The 14,315-nt window shown below is 32.8% G+C and overlaps 1 protein-coding gene across 2 annotated transcripts; it reads right to left on the bottom strand.

The window, feature by feature from the left end:
• Nucleotides 1–11,570: 11,570 nt before the first annotated feature.
• On the bottom strand, nucleotides 11,571–12,315 carry LOC149174928 (MYB-like transcription factor ETC3). 2 transcript variants are annotated; one of them, XM_089422717.1, is made up of 3 exons: nucleotides 12,120–12,315; nucleotides 11,905–12,010; nucleotides 11,571–11,829 (listed from the first exon to the last, which is right to left on the bottom strand). In XM_089422717.1, exons 1-3 carry the CDS (start codon nucleotides 12,196–12,198, stop codon nucleotides 11,724–11,726), a joined length of 291 nt encoding a protein of 96 aa, XP_089278843.1. In that variant the 5' UTR covers nucleotides 12,199–12,315; the 3' UTR covers nucleotides 11,571–11,723. The 2 variants fall into 2 exon arrangements, with proteins under 2 accessions (XP_089278843.1, XP_089278844.1); XM_089422718.1 differs by having other exon boundaries at nucleotides 11,571–11,826; nucleotides 12,120–12,312.
• Between the last annotated feature and the right edge of the window lie 2,000 nt (nucleotides 12,316–14,315).

Below are 14,315 nucleotides of genomic sequence, written 5' to 3'. Positions count from 1 at the left end.
ACCTCTCCAACAGTATGTTCACAATAAAAAAGGCATATCAACTAGTTGCAAGTCACACCAATATTCCTCATCATCTGGAAACAAGTTTGGGCTCAAAGATTATGGCCCAAAGTTTCCTATTTTCTTTTATTGCTAGTACATAAAAGAGTACCTTCATGGGATAAAATAATTTGCAGAGGGTTCAAAGACCCTTCCCTCTATTTTATATGTAGATTGAATGTAGAGGACATGGGGCATTTGTCTAATACATTTCTTTTTCTAAAGCTCTATGGTCTTAACTCTTTAAGTTATTTCAACAATCATACGAGAATATGAATGGAATAATAGAAATGATAGAAGGTTTGGAGACATTGTATGACAAAGAATCATATTGTCAATCAAGCTTGGGCCCTCATTCATGGATTTTTGCTATGGAACATATGGAAGGAGAAGCAAAAAAGAATATTTAATAACCAATCATCAATAGGGAGGTAACGTGGGAAATAATTATAGAGTGTCCTTGAAATAGTACTACTCTACCCTTGGTCATCGTTAGATTAGGAGTTAAGAGATTGCATGTGACCAGTTTGCACAAAAGGTAGTTTATTTTGTCTCCTTGTATTGTCCTTTACTTCCTAGAAGCCCATCTTCTATTCCTTCTGCTTCCTCGAGCCCTCCTCCCCATATTTTCCTTAAACTTAATTTTAATGGGGCAGCTAAAGGAAATCTAGATTTTGCTAGTGTTGGAGGAATCTTCTGTGACAACTATGGGTAACCAACTATGAGTAACCAATGTTGATATTAGTAGATAGTTTACGACATTCAAGTAACAATATAGCCTAATTTGTGGCTCTAGATATTGGCCTTGTTATCACAAAGTCACAAGGATTCTCAAGGCTGATTGTAGAGAGTGACTCTAAGCTAGTCATCTCAAGAGTAAAGAAATTGATAAATGAAGCTTCTCTAGAAAAAAATTCCACAGTTGGAGATTGGAAAAATATATATCATAAGTATTAACCACGTGATCCATATGATTCCACACATTATTCCCTCTAAGATCAAGAGGATAGGAAATAAAGTACTAGACGTTTTGGCCAATTGGGATGCAATGAAATTCACCTTAATCTTTAGTGAATTTGGAACAATGACTTATGAAATGACTAAAGAGTTGGACTTATTTATCAAATATAGAAAGTTAGAGAAATGTTGGTGGGGTGGAACATGAAAATATTTCCACGTCCTCTTGATGGTTTTAGTTAACTTCTGGCTTTTGTACTTCAGTTTAGCTTCACAAGTGGCATAATAAGATAGAGAAATCTTTATGAGGTGGAACATGAAAATATTTCGACGTTCTCATGATGGTTTTAGTTAACTTATGGCTTTTTTACTTCACTTTGACCTCACATGTGGCATAATGTGAAAAAAAATCTCAGAATATATACACAACTCAACAGAAAAAATTTGCATATGTATATGGATATCCAAAAGAAAACATGTGTACGAATATGAAATCACTGAAGCATACATTCACTGCAAACACAACTCACATTTCACAAACTTCACTATTATACATTCATATGACAACATCATTATAACCACAAATATATCATTGTTATCTACAAGTATAAACAGATCAAGCAAGTGCATTCATTAATCTTCAGTACATTTTCACATTTATCATATCTCATCCATATCCTTGCTTCCTGGTGTACACCTATTCCAGATTAGATTACACATGAATAAGCCCTTATTTGCACACTTAACACCTTGATATCCATCTCCTTATATATTTTTTTCCTTAGCCAATACCTTAGGTAAATACTTTGGTAATATCATTAGTATTTGTTGATGGGATCAAATAAACATTTTTGCCCCAATTACTATGGGAAAATACCATGGTAATGATCCCCGGTAACTGGTTTTCCATGGTTCATATTATATACACTACTTGTACTAACAAGAGTTTTGTATGTACGCGACCCTTCTTCCCAAGTTTCTCAAACATTATATTTGTCATCCATCTATATTTAAACTGCCATTTCTTTGTCCATGTCTTATGTACCATCTATACCAATATTCCTAATAGTTGTATTAGTTCCATGACCACCATATTATTACCATCTTGACATCAATTACATCTTTTTTAAGCAAGTTTCCATCAAGACAACATATTAGTGATAATGCAAAAGATGTCATTCTCACTTTTTCTCTTATTTTAAAGAAAGGAGATTCATTTGTATATGGATCTTTTATTATTCATTATTCATCAACACTTCATTATTCTCATGTCATGCAATGAGTTGTTATTTTTATCCTTATGCTATTTGTAGATCTCGGTTCATAATATAGTTCACTGGTAGAACCTACAGAAATATGGGTATTTAGAGCATTCCAAGCATTTGTGTGATAATTTTTTTGGCCTTTCTTTATGAATGTGTGCTTGACAAGCCTTTTATGATATTTTTAGAAGAATCCTTATAAGAAATTCAATCCATAGCCTTGATTAGTATGAGGCATTGGATGGCTCTTAGCTCCATATGTCCTCCTTCCCCCTGTCTCTAATTGTTTATTTCACATGGATATTACATATAATATTTCTAAGTTTGGATTAAACATAAACTTGAAGGAACAAAAAAGGGATTTCTTCCTTGTATCTGCTCAACATAAGCACTTTTACACTTGTCAATTTGTTTGGAGGATTGGTGGAAGCTAATAAAATGGAATTCTTTTAAGCTAATTTTTGGAGGCTTCAAGGTTCATGACCCCCAAGTTAAGCTTTAATACAATTTAAAATAGATAGGCTTATACTATCCTTACTACCATCAAGGATGCCTAAAGAAGGATTCTTGCATATTTTCTAAGGATGATCACTCAATCTACATTAGAAAGCAAGACACAGCTCCAACCAAGAAAATATTGAAAGGTTTTAGTCTTAGAATCCATGCATATGATATTAACCTATGAGATATGGATAGTAACATGGGTTATAGTAACCTAGATAAAATTAATGTTAATAAATAATTTAGTTCCCGAAATCCCATACACTATAATTAAGTCAAGTGTTGCATTAAAACTAGGTATTTATGAACATTAAATCTAGAACCAACAGGGTTTAGAGGCCTAGTTGATAATTGTTGGAGGAGGAACTATTTCCGAGAAAAAATCGTAATGGTTAGCGGAATTCCTCAAGAATATACCTAAATGTTGTGATAACGATGACCCTTCCACTATTATGAAAAACTTTCAATATAAATAAAAATAAAATGACATATATAATAAAAAATAGAAATGAATGAAAAAAATACTCTCAGATAATGGTTGTAACCACATAGTCCATAATTATGGATAATCATCTTTCTACTCTAGTAGCTTTTAGCCATATTTATGATTTTTTCCACTTATGAAATATAAGGGACCTTCTTCAAATTATAGAAGAAAACATAGAGCTTAAATAACACATTGGAAGATTGGAGAACTAGTCAAAATATTACAAAAGAAAGGAAAACCTAACTAAATTCATTGATTTCATTCACATGTAGGAATATTAGTTAGCACATTTGATTCATGGTTATTATTTTCATGTTTATATGTGAAAAGAGTCATCAATTACAATGAAAATAGTGAAGCTATGATTGGAAGAACAAGTGTCTAATCTAGAATATGAAAAACAACATATGGATAAGATTGCATACTAACAATACACATATAATTGTACTCCAAATAATAAATGCCCACTCAACCAAATAATCTTCAAGATCCTCCATCATGAGAGATGTCAATTTGACTCTCCAAGATGCATTCAAAGACGTGGACTCTTTGTCACATGACCATGATGAACACTTGGTGAAAGCCTTAGAAATAGTTGAACCACACGAGATCCCATTGTTTTAGATTAAGAATGGTCAGTTGTCATGTAGTGGCCTCATGGATTTATTGTGTGAATATAATATGCAGAAGAAGAAAGAAGTATTGCAAGTTATAAAAACCACCCTCAAGTTGTTGGTAACCTTTGTAGAGGACTTAAAGGTAGTAAAGTATTATCAATAGGATATGCATAGAGAATAATACCTAGTTATGACAATATAAGAGACAAGTTTGACTTCATTAAGTCAATAGATGCTAATGCTAATGTAATATTTCAAATTTTGTTGTTTTGTAAATGGGATTTTAAATGGTGAAAGAATATGTGGATAGCAAAGAAGCAACATGAAGAACCATGTATTATAACTTTTTCTTTGACCCTCCCTATGTACTTATGATTTTAATATAATCTAAACATTGTTTTGTAAGAAAGGACATGGAAGGAGGATTGTACATTGCATGTTCTTATTGAGCCAATATACACATTGTAATTTGTTTGTTGTTTTTCAACATGGCTAATATCTTAGTATTTTATTATTGAATGTGTATTTAATATAGTTAGGTTTGTTGTTGTATTTTACTAACATGAAATACATTAATAAATGAATAGTTAGTTTTTTGTTTGCTTGGATAAACATGATAAATTCAAGATTTCATTAGAACAAAAATTTACTTAATCCAAATTGAATGTTCCTACTGAGCCAATATATGCACTAATTCTATATTTACTTTTTGTTTGTTGTTTTTCATTATGACTAACTAGTGAATCTTCTTTTATTGAATGTGTATTCAATCGAATTTTGTTTTTTGTTATATTTGATTAACATGCAATAGATTAATAAATGAAAAATTCTAAATTTGTTGTTTTCCTAAAAATAATAAATTCAAATTCCATTAGAACAAAAAATTATAATTTAATTTCTAAATAATTTTGTTTATATATAATTTCAAATAAAAATTTATATATATATATAGATATAATTGTTATGAGAAAATGCATAACATCAAATAACCTATAACAACGAAAAAACCAAAAGATCATTGGGAAAGACCTAAATTCTTGAAAACCTAATAATTAAAGAAGAAGCATTAAATCTTACAAATCACAAGAATCACCCATAGGGAGTTGGCCACCTTTCTCGAGGACTCAAACATAACTAGTGTGTTCTTAAGAGGCTATGCACAATGAATAAACCTTAGCTATCATAATATAAGAGACCAATTTAACTTCATAAAGTCAATCCTCAATGAATACTCATGGAATGTATAAAACCCCTTTTATTCATAAAGTCTGTGTATAAACATGGAATACTTAAAAAAGTTTCTAGTTTACAATTGGGACTCGGAAGGGTGAAACAACATATGGACAGTGGAGGTGAAGAATCATGTTCTGTTTACATATTATTGAACACATTCTAAAGATTGTTTTTTAAGAAAAAAGGATGTGGAAGGAGGACTGTGTACTGCAAGTTCCTATTGTACGTTTCAGTCTAAGTTACATTTAAGAATACCCTAATTTGTTGCTTTTCATCCTGATTAATTTGTGAGTATTTTCCTTTTGAAAACGCATTTAATCTAGCTATGTTTATTGTTATAATAATAAATATTTTGAGTTTGTTTGCTTATTTAACATGTTAAATTAAAAATTCATTAAAATAAAAATTATAGTTTGGTTTTTAAATAACTTTGTTAATTTTTTCATGTATATTTATTTATTTATTATATTGTTATTTTATATTTTAAATTTTATTTGTATTATTAATCAACTTTTATCATAAAATCAAATAATTGAAAAGACAAATTCTTTTAGAAGAGATATATTGAGTTAATAATTTTTTTGTTAAAAATTATCTCACATTATACTAAAAGATTGATTAATTTGCTACCACATTGGTTTGGCATCAGATGCATGTACCCCATCAATCAACTATGAGACTAAGTTGTGCAAATAGAAGTATAAATGATCCTCCACTAGGGTGAATTGGCAAAACTATATGCAAGGGAGATGCCTCCCTAAGGTTATCAAGGATCCGAAATAGAAACTAAAATTGGACAAAATTGAGGGCCACATCCAACAGATGAAGGATCATGCCCTAATATGCATGTTCATTGGCATTTTCCCAATGAAAAGAGCATTGGTAAGAAGGATCCAAAAGAATGGTAGCTAAGGGACCCATTGATGTTGAGTTAACAGAAAAGGGTTTCTTTATGATTTTTTTGCAAATTGGTAAGGTAGAAACAAGGTATTCTAAAACCACCTATATATTTTTAATAATGTGGGGTTATTCAAGAAATTTTTGAAAGAAGGTACAACTTGGAAACGGAAGGAGCCCTAGATTGGATTCACCTATTTTATTTACAAAAATAATTTTGGGACGAGGAAATCTTAGAAAGTATTGGAAATGTGATTCGAGATTTTGTGAAGAAGATGCACCCCATATGCAAGGATATGTATGTATATGAATATCTCCTGGCCATTGCCAAAATCAATTGAAATATCCTATCATGTTGATGTTTAGAAAACACCTTTATATTATGAGAATGTATTGTCTCGTTTCTGTGTGTGCCATAAATATGACCATCTCTTCAAATATTTTACCCTGAATCTCATAGAAACAACAAAAAAATTAGCTGAAATTGGCTCATGAGAGTTTTTAGAGAGTCTAGCTTCATCAAAACACGCCCTTGAGAACAAAATGTGACAACACCAAAGTTGTCCCTTCAATCCAAAATATATTATGAGGCATTGACTACAGAGGAGCAAAAAATTTCAAATCAATTGCATCCTCAAGAAAAAAATCAAGAGAAGGGCAATGAAAAATTAGAGGTGGAAGCTCATAAGTGAAAAGTGATAGATGAATCCACAATGAAAGCAACAATAGAGGAAATTGATAAACCATACTACAAGGAAATGGGAATGTTAATGCGTTATAGGACATGAATATGGATTAAATCACACTCTTAGATGTCATTAAAGAGTGAATATGTAGGGACTTAGAAACTTTACTAGATTAGCAAAAAAATTGTATAGAAATACATATCTACAAGTAAAAAAAAAAATTTGACTTTGAACAGAGCAAGCTCATCCCCAAAAAATCTTGGCATCCAAACACAAATATTCAAGTATACTCGCAAGCATGCAAAGGTAGACAGAAAGAGAGGAAGGACATAAAAAAAAATTAATACACGAGATGGGGATGCACTTGTGAATTCCGAACAAGTAGTTGGGATGCACTTATGAATTCCGAACAGGTAGCTCTCTTAAGAGAGGTGTTTTCCTTTTCGCAACATTCTTCCCAATGAATATATTTCATGGACTATAAGAGTCCTTAAATACCAAGGAAAGCAAAGGCTTCTCAAAAAAATAATTTGTAAGGAACTCCTTACGATAGTAATATTATAAGAGACTAAATGTGAGAGTCTTAAAGTTGACTCAATAGTCTCTTCTTGTTGGAGAGGATGTCAAACCCTAGCAGTAGATGCTGCATCAAAATTAAGGGGGTTGAATATATTATTGGAATCCAAATGAAGTGGAATTTACATATTTTATGGTTGCCCCAATGATAATATGTGCTGGATTCCACTACTTAGTATCAAAAGAAATAAAATGCATAACAAAAGTCTATGGGCCAATATTGTGAATGAAATGGAAATGTTTCTTATAAAGTTGGATAGCATTAGAGAGATTCACTAAGATAAGCTATGGATTCTAAGAGGAGACTTCAATATGCTAATATCATTGGAGGAAAAAAAGGGAGGTATTTTCTTCCTAGAGATAGACTCCCAATAATTCAAATAGTTGTTGCAGAAAATGTAGTTGGTCGATGTAGAAATAGTTAATGAAGTATTCATATAGAACAATCTCCTTGGTCATAATAATTAAATGGCCTTGTTATTATATAGATTTTTAGTCTTGGAATCTCTCTTATAATTTTATTTTTACTTGGAAGCATCTATTTTTTGTTGTATAGGTCCAGATCACTCACCAATGTTTTTAGAAATATATATCAAAGTTGTCCCTAAAAATAGTTCTTTCATATTTTAATATTTTTTTCCTTCGGGATCCATCCTTCCTTGAGAAGGAAACAATATGGTGGGAAGATATTCAAGTCCAGGATCAGTCCAATATGGTCAAATTTAAAAAAAAATTCAAGATTCTTATGTAGGAAATAAAAGAATGGAGAAAAGAGGATTTTGGAAATATTTTCCGAGCAAAAAAAGAGTTAAATGTATAGGTGCAATAGGTTAAACAACAAATAATTATGGTGAGAATAATTTAGGATATGCATGTAAAAGAATAACTGCACACAAAAATAGAGGACAAAAGGCAATGGGAGGAAATATTATGGAGGAAAAAAAAAAAGAATCCTTTGGCTTCAAGAAGAGGAGAAGAACACAACTTTTTTCATAAATTGATGATCAAACATGGACATCATAACAAGATCATTTTGCTCAAATATGAAGTAGGAAGAAAACTCACAGAGCACACAAAGATGGAGCAAGAACTAGACAGATTTTATGGATCTCTTTTTGTTGACCAAAGACAATGGAGACAAATCTAGAAGGTCTGGGAAAAAATCCCAATGTTTTGGTTCAACCAAATCATAATGTTTCCTTAGTACGAGAGGCATCTTATGCCAAAGACAAAGAGGTGGTAATGCCCATGCTAACAAACACAGAGCTAGGTCTAGATGGGTTCACCACATATTTTTTCGAGGCTTATTGACACTTCCTTAGAGAAGAAATTAATGGATTTGTGGAGGAATTTCATAATACCTTCTCTTTATTTCAATCCTTGAATAACACTCTATTAACACTAGCACCCAAGTATGATAAGGTTTGCTATCTTGATAGCTTCAAAACAATAGCCTTATGAAATTCGATATATAAGATTATTTCGAAAGTAATTGTAAATCATCTAAAGTTGCTCCTGCCAAATCCAATTTTAATGAAGAAAATTTACTATGTGGAAGGTTGATAGATTTAGGATGGAATAGTAGTAGCCCATGAGGGCCTCAACTCATTGGAAAATATAGAAAATTTGGAATTATAACTAAGCTTGACCTATCTAAGGCTTTAGACAGACTTAGTTGGGCTTAACTCTTTAATGTTCTCACAACCTTTGGCTTTTCAAGCAGTTGGATTAGCTTGGTAGGAGCTCTAGTTGCAACCCCTTTCTTCTCAATGATGCTCAATGGATCTCCTTCTTTAACATTCAAGCCTTCATGTGGAGTTCAACAATGTGGACCTCTCTTTCCATTCTTATTTGTTCTTGATACAACATAAAATGGGCCCTTATATCCTATGATAAATGATGTCTTCCCAAAATGGGGGGAGGTTTTGGTCTTTGTGATCTATAAATTCTAATTAATGCTTTAGGAAAAAACTATGGTGGAGGTAGATCCAAGGTGACGAGGAGTTATGGAGATAGGTTTGGAGTATGAAATACAACCCCTCTCAATCATGGAAACAATAATTGAGATCTAAAAACACTATTTAAGGATCTTCAATATGGAATTTGACAAGCACTAATAAATTTATTGTACAACAACATTGTTTCTGGGAAGTATAAGAGGGAAAGGATGTATTTTTTTGGATGAACTCATGGCAGCAATATCCAAATATTGGCGGTAAGGTATAATTTCTTACTATAGAAGAGCTTATGAAATCTATAGGTCTCTTGATAGTTGCAGATTATTGAAACTAGACTAGGATTTGCACCTCATGGAGAGAACGGGAAAATGAGGAATGTTGGCCTTAAACTTTTGATCAAGCTAATCTAGCCACATTTGGAAAAATGTCAAAAACTAAAGATCACACTCTTTGACGTATAGGACAACTCCAATGGGGTTATAACCAGAAGGGTATGCTCACAATAAGGAAGGCATATCAACTAGTTGCAAGTCACACCAATCTTCCTCATCATATGATCTGGAAACAAGTTTGGGCTCAAAACTTATGGCCCAAATATTCCTATTTTATTCTATTATTAGTACATAAAAGAGCCCCTTTATGGGATAAAATAATTTGCAAAGGGTTCAAAGACCCTTCCCTCTATTTTATATGTAGATTGAATGTAGAGGACATGAAGCATTTTCTCAATACATGTTTTTTCTCTAAATCTCTATGGTCTTCACTCTTTAACTTATTTCAACAATTATACGAGAATAGGAATGGAATAATAGAAATGATATAAGTTTTGGAAACCTTGTATGACAAATAATCATATTGTCAATCAAGATTGGGTCCTCATTCCAGGGTTTTTGCTATGGAACATATGGAATGAGAGGATAAAAGTCATATTTGATAACCAATCATCATTAGGAAAAATCATTATAGAGTGTCCTTGAAATAGTACTACTCTACCCTTGGTTACCATTAGATTAGGAGCTAAAAGATTGGATGCTACCAGTTTGCATAATCTCTAGTTTTTTTTTGTCTCCTTCTATTGATCCTTTACTTCCTAGAAGCCCATCTTCTAGTCCTTCCTCTTGAGCCCTCCTCCCATTATTTTCCTTAAACTTAATTTTAATGGGGCATCTCAAGGAAATCCAAGTTTTGCTAGTGTTGGAGGAATCTTCTATGACAACTATGGATAACCAATGTTTCTATTAGTAAATAGTATACAGCATTCAAGTAACAATGTAGCCTAATTTGTGGCTCTAGAGATTGGCCTTGTTATCACAACCTCACAAGGATTCTCTAGGCTGATTGTAGAGAGTGATTCTAATCTAGTCATCTCAAGAATAAAGAATTTGATCAATGAATCTTCTCTAGAAAAAAAATTCCATAGTTGAAGATTGCAAAAATATACATCATAAGTATTAACGACTTCATCCATATGATTAGAGTCATTATTCCTTGTAACAAATAATGTAGTGGACCTTTTGGCCAATTGGAATGCAATGACATTCACCTTAATCTTTAGCTAAGTTGGATTAGGGACTTATGAAATAACTAAAGACTGAGACTTATTGATCAAATAAAGAAAGATAGAGAAATCCTACTAGGGTGGAACATGAAAATATTTCCATGTCTTATTGATAATTTTAGTTAACTTATGGCATCACTTGGACTTCGCATGTGACATAATGTGCATAATAAAATCTTGGTTAATAAACCTTTTGTATATATTTTATATGTATCCTATTTGATCTGGTTTCCAATATAACAAACCATTGTAAAAATATTTCAAACTTTTATAAAATAATATCATTTTTTTTTGAAAAAAAAATATTTTATAACAAAAACTTGAAAAATATGCGAATACTTTTCACAAATAAAACACCAACACCCATACATCTACAAAATTCAAGTTAGTTTATCGAATATATCTCCATCTTAATATTTTAAAACATAATTTTTATAAAAACTAGGTGAAACATGAATCACATTAACTCAGCCTTTGGTGCACATTGACGGAATTACCCTAAAATATTTGTGTAAAGTGCTAATATTTTTTTGTGCCTTGAGTGCATGTTTTCATATTTTAAGCATTGTGGTTGATGCTGGCCTACGTTATAGACATTTTCAGCACTTATTATAGCGTAAGAGGGTGAAAGTTGTCCTAATAATCCAGATGTGAACACTTGAATATGAGGAGAAAAGTTATATAGCGACTATATTCATGGTTTACAGGGTGAAATAAATAGATATATGATTCTATAAAAAAAATTATAGATAATAATAGAGAGTTAAATTGATAAAACGATCAAATTTTAAGAGTTAAATTGATAAAACCATCAAATTTTATTTCATATATACTTGGTTTTGACAAAACAAACAAACAAATATCCACACGTATTTTCAAGCGGAGATAAACTTAAAAAATCTGATTACAATCGTTGGTTCACACTCCATGACCTGGCGAGACAAAATGAGATTCAAGAGCGTGAAGAAGAGGTAGTGGCTGTGTATCTCATTTTACAGTAATTCTCAACCTCCTCTCTTCTTCTCCATGGAAGGCGCCCCGCAATCAGTGCCCACCTGCTATACAATATCCCTATGATTCAAATTATATGATTCAATAAAACACAGAAATTGTATGTATGAATCGTGACATACCTGTCACCCAGAAGATTGTGAAGTCTATTTATCAGATCTTGTTCATCAGCAGAGATATCATGAGCAACACAGGCACTTTTCTGGCAATATTCCACGCTGCTAACAGCTGCAATAATTCGAATTTATTCAATCAATGAACACAATGATCAGCCATTACTTAATTCAATGAATGACCAAACGAAAAAGATGAGGGGTTTTATTGAGATTGAGCATACGTAATGATATTCCTGCTCCTCCTGGCCGAGTGACGTTGCAGGCTTCCTCTTCCTCTGATTGCCTGCTATCCATATTCATATGAATGATATGGTCATGAATCTGAGTATGAGGAAATGTGTAATGGAAAGTAAAAGAAGTGGAAACTTTATAGAAAGAATGCTATAGCCCGCTGAGAGCAGAAAAGACCGAGAAGACCACGACAAAAAGAGCATATCATAATTATCCCGTGGAGGTAGGTAGCATCACATGTTTTACGCTGTGCATTTGAAGAAAATGGCAGGCTCAATGTCCTTTTCTTCCGTGCCACCTGGATTGAAAGTCGACTTACCTTCAATTCCTTTCATGTGTTCTAATTTTAAAAAGTGTTTCCTTTTTAAATTATTCTATCTTTTGAAGTTTTTCCCCGAATTAAACTGAGTTTTTAAAGTGTATATAGACTCAATACACTTAAAAAAATTTTGAGGCGTTTGGATTGTGGAATGATTAGATAAAATGTGAACAGAATTGAAAAGAAAGAGATGTAGCTCTCAGGTGTGGCCTGCACTTGGGGACTACACTCATAAAACTTGAGAGATCACTTTCGTCCACTCTATTCGCTAATCAATCAAAGATTACATCATTAAATACAATACTAGGAAATAGGAAGTTGCACCCAAACCCCATAACTATAGGAACTAACCCTAAACTAGGGAGAAAGTTACAACAATGTAACTATTTTTTCCATTAATATCAAAATAATATTAATTATTCTCAACTCCCCCCCTTAATGGAGAAAGGGTTCTCCTGGACTCCTAGCATCTTTCTAAACAATTCAAATTTCACTCGTGCAAGAGGCTTTGTAAAAATATTTGCCACATTGTCACAAGTTTTACAATATTCAACAGCTATTTCTTTTGACTGTATTTTCTCTCTAACAAAATGGAACTGAGTGTCCATATGTTTGGTGTTTTTGTGAAACACTGGATTGTATGCTAATTTGATGGTGCTCTGGTTGTCGCTTTTGATAGAAGTGGGTTGCTTCTGTTCTTTCCCTGCATCTTTGAGAAGTCTCCTCAACCAGATCGCTTCACATGTTGTTGCACACAATGCTTTATACTCAGCTTCACATGACGACAAAGCTACAGTACTCTGTTTCTTGCTGCTCCATGCTATGACCCCGGAACCTATGTTGAATGCATAACCTGTGATGGACCTCCGATCATCTAGGTTACCTGCCCAGTCTGAGTCTGAAAAACCTGCTAGAGTAACATCAGATACATCAGTGTATAAAATACCAAAATGAACAGTACCACAAAGATACCTCAACACGCCTTTTGCTGTTGTCGAGTGACTTTCACGCGGTTTCGACATGAATTGGCTCAACACACTAACTGAGTATGCCAAGTCAGGTCTGTTGTAAGATATATCAAGCTGCCAACCAGTTGTCTGTACATTGTGGCATCTACCTCCTTAGTGCCATCGTCACTGCTCAATTTCAGATTTTGCTGCAAAGGTGTCGCTGCTGATCTACACCGATCCATCCCAAACTTTTCCAACAGATTTTTAGCATACTTCCCTTGGGTAAGAAAAGTTTGCCAGTATCTCTGAATGCTTCTAATCCCAGACAATAGTTAAGGCTTCCAAGATTTTTCATCTCAAAGACTTGTGCCAGGAGCCTTTTGATTCCTCTGATTAAGTCATCTGCATTTCCTGTTAGAATCATATCATCCACATATAGAGAAATCAAAATAATCTGCCCCTGATCATTGTACTTGGTATACAAATTTGGGTCATTTAAGCTTCTATGGAAACCATGCTCTATAAAGAAAGAATCAACCTTTTCATACCAAGACCTGGGAGCTTGCTTCAAACCATATAAAGCCTTTTTCAACCTACAAACAAGCTGTTCCTGCCCCTGTTTTACAATCCTTCTGGCTATACTAAGTAAATTTCTTCTTTTAAATCACCATTTAAAAATGCAGATTTAACATCTAGTTGGTGTAATTCCCAATTACATTTAGTAGCTAAAGCAATAAGTAATCTTATTGTATTTAGCTTTGCTACAGGTGCAAAAGTATCATCAAAATCAATACCTTCCTGCTGTGAGTATCCTTTTGCAACCAACCTAGCTTTTAACTTATCTATACTTCCATCTGCATTAATTTTGGGTTTAAACAACCATTTACTTCCTATAGGTGTTTTGTTTTTAGGCAGCT

This window comes from Pinus tabuliformis, chromosome 4_1 (genome assembly GCF_031772625.1).
Source record: "Pinus tabuliformis cultivar Carrire ecotype Pingquan chromosome 4_1, CPIR1, whole genome shotgun sequence".
Classification (NCBI taxonomy): domain Eukaryota; kingdom Viridiplantae; phylum Streptophyta; class Pinopsida; order Pinales; family Pinaceae; genus Pinus; species Pinus tabuliformis.
Note: the sequence above shows the minus strand (reverse complement) of the source record. Positions and strands in the feature narration are given on the sequence as shown.

What these genes read in the sequence shown, in the direction of transcription:
- LOC149174928 (XM_089422717.1), bottom strand. Translation starts at nt 12,198, where the DNA reads ATGAATATGGATAGCAGGCAATCAGAGGAAGAGGAAGCCTGCAACGTC. An exon ending in AGGAGCAGGAATATCATTAC is followed by an intron (nt 12,011 to 12,119) that starts GTATGCTCAATC and finishes GAATTATTGCAG; the next exon opens with CTGTTAGCAGCGTGGAATAT. An exon ending in CACAATCTTCTGGGTGACAG is followed by an intron (nt 11,830 to 11,904) that starts GTATGTCACGAT and finishes GATATTGTATAG; the next exon opens with CAGGTGGGCACTGATTGCGG.